This window comes from Calliopsis andreniformis, chromosome 6 (assembly GCF_051401765.1).
Source record: "Calliopsis andreniformis isolate RMS-2024a chromosome 6, iyCalAndr_principal, whole genome shotgun sequence".
NCBI lineage: Eukaryota > Metazoa > Arthropoda > Insecta > Hymenoptera > Andrenidae > Calliopsis > Calliopsis andreniformis.
Genome location: NC_135067.1, coordinates 3,606,649 through 3,622,540, shown reverse-complemented (window position 1 = coordinate 3,622,540; position 15,892 = coordinate 3,606,649). Strand labels below are relative to the sequence as shown.

Below are 15,892 nucleotides of genomic sequence, written 5' to 3'. Positions count from 1 at the left end.
AACCGAAATACCGACATCTCGCTAACGGTCTATGAATCACCACAAACGGGATATACGATAAATATCATTTAAGGAGGTTTCATGTTTTAAATGTGACTGCTTTACCGATCTAGAAGTTCAAGACTGATTTCAACGACCTCTCTGTTTAAATGACGGCAGGTTTAAGAACTGTTCACTGAAGTAGTACCACCGATGAAGGTAGCTTCTAAATAAATTAAAAAAATGTCAAACAAATTTCATTGAACATAATTTTCCACGAGTCTAAATCCTGAAATAGATGTTTCCTAAAATAGAAAGGAAAGAAGCATTAAAATAGTATTATGCGATTGAATTTAATTAAATAATATTTAATAAATAATACGTAAATCCTGAGACTCTAGTCTGTTTTCCTCACAGACTTTTAGAGGTTTTCTTCTTTCTCTCTTTCTCTATATAAAGTGTCCATATTATAAAGCAAAATCCATTTCCAATTGCATATAAAATGTATCATCTATGAGTTTCCAATCTCATTTGCATTTCAATTTTTCGTGATTTTTACAATGAAGCTATATTTGCCTAGAAACATGTAATGTAATAGAAACTTATCTGATTAGAATATCAACAACCAGACTTGAACACATTTAAAGAATATATTATTTTACCTTGTACCTATTCTTTTTCTTGAAATATTATTGTTTTATGTATACTTACCATATTTCTGAATAATAAAATTGACATCACCAAACTTAAATATGCATTACATTTTACACTGAATAATTATTTTCAGCTCTATTTTGGATGAAATCTGCTCCATATTTATACAGGGTCTTTGACAACAGGTGTCAGAAATTCTAAGGAATCATTCTAAATGCTAAAATAAGACGAAAGTAGAGTTAGACGAAATTGCGTTTTAGGTCTTATTTCTGAGTTATTAATAGTTGAGAAAACGCGTCAAGTGTGTCTGACTCGGAAATTATTCTACTTACTCGGTTGTTCCTGACTTGAATAATATACGCCGACAGTAGATAAGTCCCAAGTCAGACACTTTTGATTAGAACTTTAAACATTTTTGCAATATTTAGTTACTTTGAAACGAAGCCTCAAACGCAATTTTGTCATTTTTAATGTTCGTGTTATTTTAACATGTATATATATATATATATACATATATAGAATCACCTCTTAAAATTTCTGATACTTCTTGTTGAATTCTCCGTATATAACATACAATACAATATAAATTATGTATTATAGTTACTATTCAATTTTTTAAACATATTTTTTAATTTTCTAAAAATTCAAACATTTGAATTGTTACAAATACAATAATAAAAAAGCTGCCACAAGGGACGCTAAAATTTAATTATCCACTCATTTCATAGCTATGAACGAAACGCGTGATGTTCTTCACAACTGTACGTCTGTAATGTATCTTCATAGCACATTAGTCGTTACATAAAATGAGTCATATAAAAATGTTTCCTTGTGCATCCAAAAAGGTATACTACTTGGTCACAACATTAATTTCATGAACGTGAAGAGCTCCTGGCAACAGCCCCAAATGTGCTAAATCGCTCACTATTTTACTCAACTCTATCTCAGAAACTCAAGACGTATTATTCGCAATCCCTCCATAATTCACTGAATAAAAAAACTTTCAAATGGATCCAAAAAAGAGATGCATAATTGATCGCTATATTAGTATAGATATGTATTAAGACGATCATAATTGTGTGACATCTGGTAGACTAGGTTTACGATACGGACGAATTGGGCCTGCTATTTTTGAGGAAATACACTGTTAGCTTATTGGTAATTATTTATTAATTTGAATTGAGGAGTAAAGACCCTAGAAATCGCTTCATCATTTTACGAGTCTGAAGAACACGTGTACTTTAGGGTCCCGAGTCTCTGCTCAATAGCAATTGACGTATCGTAAACATAAAACCTGAGCGTCTTCCGTTAGCGCGCTACCCTCGGGGTCCGTCGCCCCTTGGGCCTTTCCGGGGTGATGTCATCCTACGGAGTCTAGCCACTACCCCCACGCGCTGTCGACAAAGGCTTTCCTCCCATGTCTGTGGTGGGAGTTTTTGGGCATAACCTACCCCAGAGAGGCCTCTCTCGAAGGAGTAACGAGGGTTCCTATTAGGTAAATATTTTCTCCTCCCTCTAAACTCATTTCTACATAAAGTAAGATTTATCAAAATAAAGATTAGATACAACTTACAATTCATCGGTATCTCTGGTCCTTCGAGCTAAACCTTAGTCGGCACACCACGTGCAAAATTCAACAAAACCAGAAAGATCTATTGATCAACCGCTGGTCTAAACAATATGAAAATCAAATTCCCTAGAGTAACTATATAAAAACGTTATGTCAAAAAGGTTTCAACCTCGAACCCTCACGTATAAATTGTTTTTGCAACATTAATTTAGTAAATGCAAAGTTAGCTCCTGATAACAACTACATAAAAGGCGCTGTACTATTTTCGACTCTACTGTTTCAAATATTTAAACAGAATTCCCTAAGGTGCTTTTCTAATAACAAGTTCTCATGATTCATTAAATAGAAAAGCTACTCAGTGATCGCCAAGTTATTTAAATTAATATAAAGAACGAGCTCCCGCATATTATACTATAATATTGCGTACCTATATCTCGTGATACACAACACTATTTCATGTAAAGTACGTCGCGGCCTTCCCGAAGGCTGTGTGGAACCACTAAAGCAGTGCAGCTATCTCAGCTGTGAGATGGTTTTCCGATGCCAGTAATCATTTTTAGGCTTCTCGTAAAACAAATATAAAGTTGTAAAAATTGAATTTAACAATAAAGCAAAGTCAAAGAGGACTCTAATTAGAAAAAAAATAAAAATAGATTAACAATACTTACTACTTCTAGGTAACAAATCTAAATAATGTAGCAACTCTAATGCAAAGCAAATTTATCTCAAAACATATGTAGCAAAACCGACGCGGTTAGTAGTATTTAATCACAACACTAATTCAATTCATGATTGTACAATATATTTTCACAATTCTAGCACAAGTCGTGAACACTTTTTCGCAACTCTAATTTATATCGTGGTAGTTTTTCCACAACACTATCTCAAACCGTGTTAATCTCTCGCAACACTAACTTCAATCGCGGTTTGTTCAACATCACTGAATCTCTCGTTGGGCCAGCCTAAGGCAATCAAGTCATGCAAGTTACTATAACTACTACTACAAAACTACGAACGAGTATAGCGACAAAGTAGTAACGAAAATGACTCCCTATCCGAGGATGGCGAGCCATTAGTAGTTTCCCATTTTTGCAAGAACAAAAGACGGCTAGCCTTTCTTAGGGTAGCTTACCCTGATGAAACTTAACTTTAGGCTCGAGATTCCCCACCACATTGAGAACGAACGAATTCTCTAGCTAGGGTAAAGGAAGAGAACACGACCAGCAATTGCGAGGAAGTCCAGGACTCTCTGGAAATTTCGGTTCGTGAACGCGTATCTCGAACACAACGCTCGAACCTTTCCTTCCGACCGCAGCTCAACAACCCTAGTGCAATGTCGCTGAATTTAAAGAGATAAAAGAAGAACTGAAGCGATAGTATTGCTATTATAGCACCAGCTATACTTTTAACTCTCCAAATGGATTTTACTCCAGAAACTGGTATAGAATTTGGAAGCAAACATTCGAACATATTCTACTCCTCGCGGCTTAGCGACCCTAGTAGAACGTCGCTAAATTTGAAAAACCAAGAGCAAAATTGAGGCAATGGCATGCTCCATCGTGGCAGTTTCACCTTGTTCTCTTAACTGAATTACCCCAGGAACAAGTCAACAAGCAAAAACGTGTCTACCCGATCAAAGACACTATGGCGATTTACTTTGGAACTACTTACTTACATCTAAAATTCACATCAGAAAGTAAACTATCTACCTAATTGACCTTCTATTACTTAAAAAATGGCAAAAGACGATCACACCATTCACGTTCCTCACTTCCCTACCTCTCTTCCAACGTCTCTTTCACTCCACGGTTCTTTCACGTGATACAAGGGCCTATACTAGGGAAGAGGTCCCGGGACGCTTCAGTCATCCGAGCTTGGCAACAATCACTCTAAAGTACGTACCATTTTCTCAAATCAACTGGCAAAGCTAGTGGCCAGAACTTATATGTGTAATTGAAACGAGAAACAAAGATTTGCTTTTCTTTATTTTTTTTTTATAACCAGGTATAACGTCAAATATTTTATCGTAATGTAGATACTGAACATTATACAACTTCTAATTTCTTTTACAACTTGTTGCTTTGCAATTTGTCATCTTTTTATTTATTTCAACGGACTTTTAAAAACATTCTGTCATTATTGAATTATGAACACAGTCTCAAACTTCTACTTTGGCTTTACCTTGACACTGATCACGAATATTTTTATTCTCTTATAAAACAAACGGATACTTTCAATTTCATTTCAATTTCAATTCCAACCACAATGAGCAATGTAATCACTTTTTTTAGTCTGTTGGTAACACTAAGTTGTTTGTGACTAAAATAATAAATTTATCCCTTACCATTCTTTAATTTAAAGACTAACAACAATTTACTTACTATTTTTCTGACAACGAATCTAACAAGTATCACAAAAATGGCATTTAGGTTTTACATACAGTTTAAAATGATAATTAGTAACTCATATTTGTCAGAATAAAATAAGAATAGTTTTTTTTTTAAACAAACCCCGTTTTATAGAAATTTGCAATGAATTACACAATGTCGAAACCCAGAATTCCACAAGTTTCAACATAAACTAGACAGAAAAAAAAGCTATGAATATACATATGCATATATATAATATACGTGTAACATATGACACATATAGGACATAAGAATTATTTCAATTACTGACAACTTTACAATGTAATACCGCTGTGAAATCAGCTAGATAATAACTAAAGGCTTTTGTTTTAAACACTACCAATTAATTTGGTTTATTACTGAACTGTCTGAACTACTTATAAATTTCAAAGAATACAATCGTTAATTATACGATGAATACACAATTGTCTAAAAAATTTATTTTTTGAGAATGTCTTACAATATTTCTCGTGGTCAGAGAAACAGCTTTGTGAAAGAGAAACAGATATTGGAACAGGAAGCTAGCAGCGAGAATGTTATAAAACGATCACAGTCTGGGCGTAAAATCAAAGAAAATAATCTCAGGTACAACGAATTTTTAGAAATAATGATGACTAAACTTCTTATTTTTATTGTTAATTTAAACTGAGGAAATCCATTAGTCTAGAATTGTTAGCTAGATTTTCAAACATAATAGAAACATTAAAAATTACCTTTTTAGCCTAAGAAAGTGTCGGAGCGTAAATGTATCGCTGAAGAAAACTAAAAACAGAAACCTGCATAGATTAGAGACACAGAAGCTGAAGGTCCCACAAATACCCGAGAGACTCGTCAATATAGTAAATATTTTACAACATAAAAATTTGTTAAAGGTGGTAAATAAATTTTTTAAACCAACGACAAATAAGCACTCGCGAAAAATGTTGCATTCGAAAAAATCCACTGCGACTGTTGTACCAGCTGTACCCTGTTCAAATGATTTTGAGAGCAATACTTTGTAATTCTTTTGATGAATGAAATTGTAAATGTATAAATAAACAAAATTGTATCGTATAAACGAAAATCCCATGTTACTTATATTGTTCAACAACTTCATCTGTATTCTTATTTATTATTTAAATTTTTATTTTTCCTATCTTTTTATCATTTAAATTTGATTCGTGAGTTAAAATAACTGTTTAAAATTATGCAAGATTTTAATTGGTAAGAATTATTATTATTATTATTATTATTATTATTAAATTCTTCATATCAGAATTTAAAGCAAACATTTTTCTTTTGATTTGACACCATTTGTATTTTATTTTGTATTTTGCGCAAGCAGAAGCATGCTTCAAAGAACAAATTTAAGAACACAACGTTGTGCAGTTATCTTTTTCTTCTATCGTACAACTATAATTAGATCATTTATTTATAATTAAGGTATCACTTGTCTTTAACGTTTTAATAATTATAAATAAAAGAGAAATTATGTATTGTTATATAATATACACTAATTATACAATTATGCTAAATACTTTGTGTTTCTATTTACAAAATATAAGATTGTTTGAACAATAAATGAAAAGAAGAATCTCTCCTGTTACTAAGCGTTTCTACTAATTACAAAAATACAATAATCTCATGGAATTTGAAAACTAAAATGGCTTCATTTTTTGTGCTAACATGGACAAGGAACTTCTGACAAAAATATTCACTTCTTCCGTGATGGTACACAGTTTAGTCAAACAATTAACATTATAACATTTCCTTTCCTTCAGAGTTTGCTTTCAGTGTCATCATATATCACAACCGGATTCGTGGCTGCCCACTTCTCTTTCATCTGTAAGTTCTCTTTTTTCGGTTTGTTCTTCAAACTCTGAACGCCAGAGTAATGCTCCAAGATCTCTTTCAGTGTTCTACCTTCCGTTTCTGGCAGTATGAAGTACAGCAAAATGCCACCGCAGAAGTTTATTAAGCCATAGAAAAGAAACGTCCCAGCGAGAGACATTCCATTTGTCATGTACAAAAAGGTTTTGTTCGCGATAGAGGTACAGATGTAACCTATAGAACCAGCAGCTCCTGTCGCGCTGCTTCTCACCTGATAAAGGTAATCCAGTTAGGCTATTTAGGTCTCTATTAAAGGCAGAAATGAAAAACGAAAATGTATATCACTTACTTTTGCAGGGAAGACTTCTCCAGCAAGGACCCAGGGAAGCTGTCTGATACCAACATGAGAGAGGAACGCAGCACCAATTAGCAGAGTGGTCGGCAACCAGGTGGAATTCTCTCCTTCTATTACTTGGCTCTCATTTAAATATCCATAGATCGCCGTCAGGCAAAAGCAAGCACCCGTAGTGCTGATAGAGAAGAAGTTCAGCTTCCGTTTGCCAGTAAAATGAATGACGAATACGCACACCATTGTACCCAGAAGCTGGCCTAGACCAAGAATCACTGCGGCAGTGTATCGTTCGATAGGTGCTTCCAATTCTTTGAAAATTACGACAGCAAAGGTCTGAAGTGTAGTAGAACCACCAAATGCGCCGATGAAGAAGGCAGCGCTGACCAGAAAGAAGGGTCGGTAGAAGGTTTTCCTTCGAAAGGCTGTCCATACCCTCTCTTGTGCGTTTTCAGGATTGTTAATTTCCTGGCAGATACTTTGAAACTCGGACTTTACTTGACTCGGACTTACCCAGCCTCTGAGCCAGCACAAAGCTTTTTCAGCATCCTGTTCTCGTCCTTTAGCTGAGGAAAGTTTATAGGAGAATGAAATAGTAAGTCGCAATTTAATAGATTTGAGACTGAAATTCGAATCTAAGTGTATAACGGTATAAATGAGGTGGAACTTAAACATATTTTATCCAAATCTAGGTGTAATGTGAAAGTAGTTTTTAGCTAGGTTGCCTAGTGAAATATACTCCAACTCTAGTCCCAATTCTATGAGTGTACTGTTAAAAGAAATTTACCTATAAGCCAGTGCGGGCTCTCTGGTACCATACAAAGTGCGACAAAACAAATAAGTGGATAGATCAAATTGATTATGGTTACTGTCCTCCAGTTGACTAATTTACCACTTAACATCTGCGTGAAAATGCCCAGAATGATAGACATGCTCGATGTAGCAGACAGCATGCCTCGAAGGTGGGGCTGTGTTACTTCTGCTACATAGGTCATTACTGGAGCCTCAAGGAGACCACCTGTCAATCCTGTCATAGCTAATGCTACGAAGAGCATAGTAGAGCTAGTCGCATAATAGAAAATTAGCCATGCTATTATAAAAGGAATGTTGGTTAACAGCATCGTTCGTTTACGACCTAGGTACTGCGAAATTGGTCCACTAATAAAACAACCAATTGGTACTAAGAACAGGTTCAGGCTACCTAGAAAAAAAATTTTATAAGGTCAAAGAGTTGTATTTTATATTTTACTTCACATCAGGACTAATTTAATAAGGAAGATTCTTTTACAAATTAAAACTCATATTTTTTACTATTTTCTAATATATTCTATTCTGGGATTAAAGGAAACTTTAATATAAACTGTCATTATTATTTTTTTCTAAAACTATTGGTTACATAAAAAAGTTAAAAAAGAAATATTTACTGATCCAAGTCAGCTCCTCCATGGTAACTGGGATCTCTGAATTCTCTTTCTGTAATTCTGGGATCAGAATCGTGGAGAATCCTAGTGTAGATCCAAAGACAATCATTAAAAGATTTTTTGCGGAGACAGCACAACATTGTGGTAGGGCTTGTCGAAATTTCGATATTTGATAAATTTCGGCGTTGCCATTCAATTCAGTTGGGGAAGTCTTTTTTTCATTACTGAAAAAGTAATCAAATAAATGGTTACTGAGAAGCTGGAGATAAAAATGTTATTTCAAAAAATATGTGCTTACAATTAATGACTCACGTTAATTACTTTTCAATTCGATGCTTTGTATACAAAAGGATGATTTAAATTAAGATATGAACCGTCTGTTGTAGTTTGTAAATATATAAACAATCTCTTGGAAAACAATAGCATTTAATGCTACAATCATTTTTAATACATGTACTGTCAAAGCAAGTAAACTTTAAAAAAAATGTTTGCACCTTTTAAAAGAAAATTCATTGAAACGTATCTATGTGCTTATAAAATAAAATACTTTTAAAATTTCAATTGGAAGACAGCAATTAATTCAAAATTATAATTAAAAACGAAACTAAATTTCTATTACACCATTATATTTAAAAAAAATTATTGTAATCATGCCGAAGCGTTTAAATGGTGTTATTAAAGAAAAGGGATACGTGGCAAAGTATTGAGGTCCACTTCTTTTTTGTACATTTTATAGATAAAACATTTTTTTAGTTATAGAATATCCCAATATTAGTATGATGCACAAATTTAAATCTTTTCATCTTTTAAATTGAATCGTTTATTTGTAAACCATTATACAACTAAATATTATTATTATTATTGAGAAATTGTTTATGTATTTTAAAATTGCAAGAAATGATTCATATTTTTATAAAATTTATACATATTTATACATATGTTATATACATATTCATATTTTTATATAATTTATACAAATTTATACATATGTATTTATACATATATTACATATACATATGTATTATACATATGTATTTATACATATGTATAAATTTATAATATAAATTATCCTTTCGTATTTGAAGCAACAAATTAGAAAACAAGATTGTGTTCAAATGTTATTGTGAGTAAATGTAGCAGATCAAGTGTGAAATAGCAATACTCATTATCAGTATTGTCATGTGAATGTAACAAATGATCAATAGAAATGGCATTCCAAAGGCAAAGAGTGAATATTTCGGGCCTGAATTGAATTGTGTAACTTTTAAGGGGAGTCATGATTCAGCGTGCTCATCATTCACGCTTAGCAGGCTGTTGTGTTTTCCGTCATTGACATAGTTCTTTTCAGCGTGAAAGGAACCACCGCACCGCTCTGAACTTATCGCGGTTACATAAAACATCAATGCACGTTCTCCCGCGGTTTGCGCAATTCTGTTTCTCTTCGTAAACCGGTTTGTACAGGTGGATCACCTGCACTGTTCTGTGAATCTTCAATTTGCAATTATTTTTTCTGGTTAGAAATCATTTTCTAACCAACATCTAAAAGAATCTAAACTGCTCCGACAGGAATCAATGATAAGTAAAAGTTGAAGTGATTCTCAAACGTTGAGGTACAGTGTTCTAAAATTATACAATCCCTTACAATACATCCTAAACGTTTACTGCCCTTTGCAATTATGTTTTACAACTGTCCCTTATTCAACATTGAAGGATTATTTATAATAAGTATTAATTACCGTCAAGGATACGAAAGTGCATATTTTATATACATGTATCAAAAAGAAAAAATTTAGTCAACGCGAAGGAGAAATTCGCGATTATTTTATATCATTAAAATCAATCTACGCTTGCTTTAAAAGTGACAACTCAAAAAGCTACGCTTACTAAAATATATGTTTTATATTAAACTGCTTTATGATCGTAATTTATAAACTCTTGAAGCAAGAGTGCGATATATTAAATTCCTTTACCAAATATTCTAAGTGAGACCTCGTAACCAATATACCTTACCATCGAGGAAAAACTTCAATGTATTAGCTCGCGAAACAAATTGATTTGACGTAATTTGCAGAATTGAAAACTAGAATCCAAGAAAGAGGCAGGTCGTTGACAGTTATCACGATTTATTCCTCTTTAAACCATTGTGTATTGACAGCTTCGGTCACAACGATAAGGGCACGAGTGTTATTGACAAAAAGATCAGTGATTCAATGAAGTTGTAAGTTTCTACCAACTACGCAGAAATGACTTAATCGACTTAGATGGCTTTCAATCACTTATGTCTTTCTCAAAAAGTATACACTACGCCTCGAAACGGTGGATACGATGTTCCACAGAGATACGTGGAGTTTAAGCTCTGTAGGATTATTCGTCTACAAAAATTGCTATACTTTCATTTTTTTCACTTGAAAAGTGATGATAAGATTCAATTTTCTTTGCCCTACGGAAAAGAACATTTAAGTAATCCCCTCTATCGGTACTTCCACCTACCATTATCACCTCTTTATTACATTACTAATAACGAAAATTATGTAATTGCACTGTCATGGTTGTAAGAAACGCTTATTTGTCGACTGTAATTTTTGGATTGCGATATGTGTTGATGATTGTACACAATTACTATAACAGTACACTTTTTCCCCATTCCTGTAAAATTACTGCGATACATAAAACCTTTGGTACGAAGATTTCAAATTATTTTCTAATGTTTATTCAAATAAAATCATCATCGATTATTGCGATCTTGTCAGCAAGCTATTTAAAAATTGTAATTTTTGTTTACGCGGTAGTAAGAAAAATGCACATGAATTATGGAAACCATATATTTTCCTATACCCTTGAAAATTCTCCATAATAGTTTATTTATGTAACTTTTATTATTTTTAAATCCTTAATGTTTTAACTAGAAGATAATTGTTTATTTTAGTTCATTGAAGATATATTTTTTTGTTACTATTAATGGGGATAAGCCAATAAACAATTTAACGCCAAATCATTAATAATACTAACAATATAACAATACAAATTACAAACCTATGTTTTAAGAAGTTAAACAAGAATATGTTCGTGATTCTTATCGTACTAACCATTCTATGATTCAGTATTCGAACGAAAGCTCTAAGTATCGATACAATAGTGCTCCGATTAGCGTTAAGCTGCAAACAAAGATTACTTAGAAAGTCTTGAAACGTCAGTTGACAAGAAAAGTCAATAATAGTTCAAATAAACATTTTGATTTTCAAAATGATATTTTAAGAGTTCAATTCAGAAATGTAATATAAGATAAAATATGATATCATAAAATAATTCCGACAGAGTTATTCTGAAACTTTTCTTCCTTAAGATACTGGTAATTCCTAGTTATGCATGAGATTGAAATCACAACGATAAGATGAAGTTCATAGACATTAATTGCCCATTTGATTTGTTAATCATTCGCGTGGAATTCCCTACCTCGGTTATGTTTTGTCACATGAAAGATGAATAATTCTATTATTACAACCATGTAAAATACATTATGTTAATAAAAGAAGCGATATGATAAATATAGATACATATAGTAGTTGAATCGTCAAGGTCTACGAGTGTGCTCACTGATATTCATCGAAAGGAACAAGCCTTGCAACTACCTACTGTATGCATTGAACTCCATACATTTCCGCGATGAAAGTTGTCTTCCTTTACTTGCCTGTTGACTTTGAATATGACTGTTTGACCTCGCAAGATGCTTTGATTTCTGATTATTCGAAACACAGCATTTGGATACGTAAATTGTTGAACCTTTTTTTTTAAACCTCTAAATCCTTAAAAGTTTGAACCCAAATCTTCGATCTTTTTTATTTCTAAATCTCTAAATCTTTAAATCTATGAACTCTTGATCTTCTGACATATTTTGGATTGCTTGGATTGCGAATATCGTGAATTCTTGAATCTTTCAACTCCTGACAGCAATTGGGGTGTTATCAAATTCTTAATATTTAATCCTTGGAATTGAATGTAACTTGAAATGTAATCTCGAAATGTAGCTTTACGTATCTTTACTTTTCTTTAATAAAGTTGTGCATCTTATGTAATTTATCGACATGACGTCTTTAGTTAAAGACTTTTGGTCCAATTGAAAAAGTTTTCCTTATCTAAAGGCATCTAATAATAAGACAAGTAAAACAAAGACATTTATGGTAGGTGCAATAAAATGATCATTAAACGAACTAGTGAATGAGCAGCATGCATAAAAAAATATTATTCGACAATTAAGGTTATTAGAAGTAGGAATTTTACGCCATCTCATAAATCCCTACTGTTTGCACATATCGGTGAAGGTCGAACATGATAAAATTTTAAGAACATGTAATTATTAAGAGATAACTCTATTATTTGTTATGGAGATATGCAATTGAATTACATAAAATTTTAATTATGCTAAACATGAATTTTTAAATCTTTCTGACTGTGGAAAATATAACCAAAATGATTCGTCAATACAATATGTGGATATCGAAAGGAAAACATTTGGTGATTCACTCCTAGGTATTTAAAAATAAAAATTCCCTCGTTCAAATATACAAACAACACTACTAATCCCCCAACGCCAAAATGGCTTAAACAGTGTCTAATCTTCAATCGCATGTAGAAAGTCCGAAAATATGTTATTATTTGTTATATTTTTGCAATATAAAGAAATAAATTATATTATGTTCAAAAATTAATTTTAAACACTCAGGACTATTATGAATAAAAGCTACCAACCTTTTTGCATTGTCGTTGATGGGTGGTGGTTGTGCCATTTTGAATCGATAAAATGCAACTGATCACACAGGCAAAAGCTTCTTACATATGCATTTTTCCTTACAAACTCCTTCGTCAAATGCAAAAATAATTTTTGTACTTCCTGTATTCTTTTTCTTCTTATCTTATCAACTAAAACTATGTTCTTTACAATTCGTACTTTTTGAATGTTTTTTTACGTAAAATATTTTTCTTCCTCGAAGTCCCTTTATTTCATCTGCTATCCAAACCTTATTTTTGAATCTTAATTTGTTGCAATATTTTTTCACAATTTTATTCAAACTTTTATGTTCCGGTAATTGTATAGTATTTTCTTAATCTTTTTTAATCTTTATTTGTCAACTGGGTATAAATTTTTCTTCTTTCAAAGTACTTCAAAACACTTAAGTTTTATAGATTTATAAACGTTAAAAACGTTTCTTCTTGAAGTTATTACTCGTTCCTACAGCGTTTTCTTTAAGGAACATTTCAATTTTACCTCCAGACTTTTTTTCTAACTCTGTCTAACTTAATCGTTACATTGATAAAACCAAGAACGAAACGTAGACTCTCAAGGATATAAAGCCGCTTTTGTATTTTACCTTCGTTAAATAAAATTTCCTTAAACGGTTCTCCTTTTCTAACATTCCTTCGTTTAACTCATAAATGGTTTTCTCTACTGTTTCTTCTTCATCACTCAGACAATGGCTTCAAAGGTATAAATGGCTTTTCGTATCACAAAAATGATCAACAAGACAAATTATCGATTTCTTTTCATTTCACGTCAGTTTCAGTAACCAGATATTTCTTCTTTATTCCTTATATTCTACCAAAGCCTTTAATTCACTATCAGTTAACAATGCAGTTATCACAAATTTGTTCCAAACAATGAAGAAATTAGCAATAGCGATGCGATTAACGTGGATTTCAATAAGCACCTTCCTTTCCCTTTCGACTCTCTCACAGCCCACGAATGTTTTTATTTAAAGAAACTAGTCTCCTTCTACTTTCATTTCAGGAATTCTTTTGCACTCAAATTTGTTACCTTTTTTTTTGTTAGTCGCTTTCCTTCTTTTTGCAGATAGTTCGCTAGATGATAGAAGGACCAATGTCTTCTTTCGTTTTCTTCGGTTGGAAACTTGAAGAAAGATGAAAGAGAGAAAGGAGCTGGTCCTTCTATGGCGCGTTGTGAGGCACTGAACGATCAACGAGAGCGAATAACACTAATACCTTCCAATTCCACTTCCTCCTGCTACTAGACTGCTTGCATGGGCTGTTTCATGAACGAATACTTACTACCTCCCTCTGTTTCGTAAGCAAGCCGCTTGTTACACCTAGCAAACAGTTGTGCTTTAGAGCTGAAGAAGGAATAAACTGTTGGTAATCTTCTTTAAGAATTGGCAATGACGTTTAATGATTTGGAATTTTTCGATGAGACCAACAGGTAGTATTACGGAATTGAGTACACACTTCACATTTGAGCGATTAAAAATTGTTTATTGTCAACGAATTAAATAAATAAACTAAATAAATTAATTGTAAAAATATAACTACCATTCCTATTAGAGTACACTAATTCATTAGAAGCTTTCTTTCTTAATTTTTATGTTGCATTAAAGTATACGGTTTTATTTCTTTCTTTTATCTTCTCTTTTCACTTTTGAAGTGTAGTGTTTCCTTTTTGGGAACACCATTTACCTCATCTAAAACATTGATAAGTTTTAATAGCATGATATAATTATAAAGAAGATTAGTCATGCTTTATGATGAGATTTCTTCAACTTGTCATATGATATTCTCCATACAGAAGTTTCATTTAAAATAACATGAATATTTATTTGTTACAGTTGTTAACTATCTATACTTAGTATACATAATCTAAAAAAAGTTATAAGATTAATATCACTCAGAAGTGTGTGATATTGACATGAGGTAAACGAATTTTGGCAAGCTAAAAGAACAAAATTAAATTAGTTTCGCATTCATCGTGGTTTAAGTAACACTACTGTATATAAAAACTTGCATTTCATATTTACTATAATGTCTTTGGAAGTGTTAATTACTCCTGACACCTATTGTTCATGAAAGTGTTACTATGGTCTGAATCATGGAAAATTTCTTACCCCCAATAAACTGTCTTTAATTAGTCTTTAGAGCAGATAGTATAATGAAAAGATGTAGAACTTCATTATTAATTGTAATCTGAACAAAAGTATATTATGTCTTTACGTCTATATCTATTTCTACTTACTAATTTATTTATATTCGCAATACACTACTTTGTCAATGTAGAATTGTTTATATTTATAATTTTTTAATTTCTTCCTATTTTTTCCAGGCGTCATTGCAGCACACACAACCAATAACATTATTGTTGAAGAATCAAACACGATATAATGCATTGCACTGTCCATTGTTATGTTAACAAAATGAATTAGCTTATCAATTACGCTGTCTGCACTGAGCTATAGTTATAGATAGACTCATGTCTATCTAACATAATCAATTATCCCCGAGTATATTCTTCTTATCGAAGTTTAACGTATCATTCGTTATCAAGTTTATACAAATGATCTGTCTTTCAACATTTAGGTATCAGAAGAGATTTTGTGAATATAAACACATATTAAATAAACGATTTAAAAAAAAAAAATAAAATGACACTAGTTACTCTTTCAGTATATTCGTATGAAAAATAGATTTAATCATATCATTTTAATATTAATACATATCATTTTAATAATCTTTATAGTCAGTATTAAATCCATGCTGAATAAACTTTAAATGAAGAGAATGTGTGATAAATTGAACCATTCGAAGGAAAGATTTTGACAAAACGTATTAATTTATAAAAAAATATTTATGCATTTGCAAACTATGTAGATACTTTTAATTAATTCTTTTAATATTGTAATAATTTTATAATACTTGATACTTC

General features: G+C 32.0%; 1 protein-coding gene across 1 annotated transcript; it reads right to left on the bottom strand.

The window, feature by feature from the left end:
• Window positions 1-6,030: 6,030 nt before the first annotated feature.
• On the bottom strand, window positions 6,031-14,118 carry LOC143180023 (facilitated trehalose transporter Tret1). The gene is made up of 5 exons (XM_076379508.1): window positions 12,937-14,118; window positions 8,194-8,414; window positions 7,557-7,970; window positions 6,770-7,335; window positions 6,031-6,691 (listed from the first exon to the last, which is right to left on the bottom strand). The coding sequence occupies exons 1-5, from the start codon at window positions 12,972-12,974 to the stop codon at window positions 6,368-6,370; spliced, it is 1,563 nt and encodes a 520-aa protein (XP_076235623.1). The 5' UTR covers window positions 12,975-14,118; the 3' UTR covers window positions 6,031-6,367.
• Between the last annotated feature and the right edge of the window lie 1,774 nt (window positions 14,119-15,892).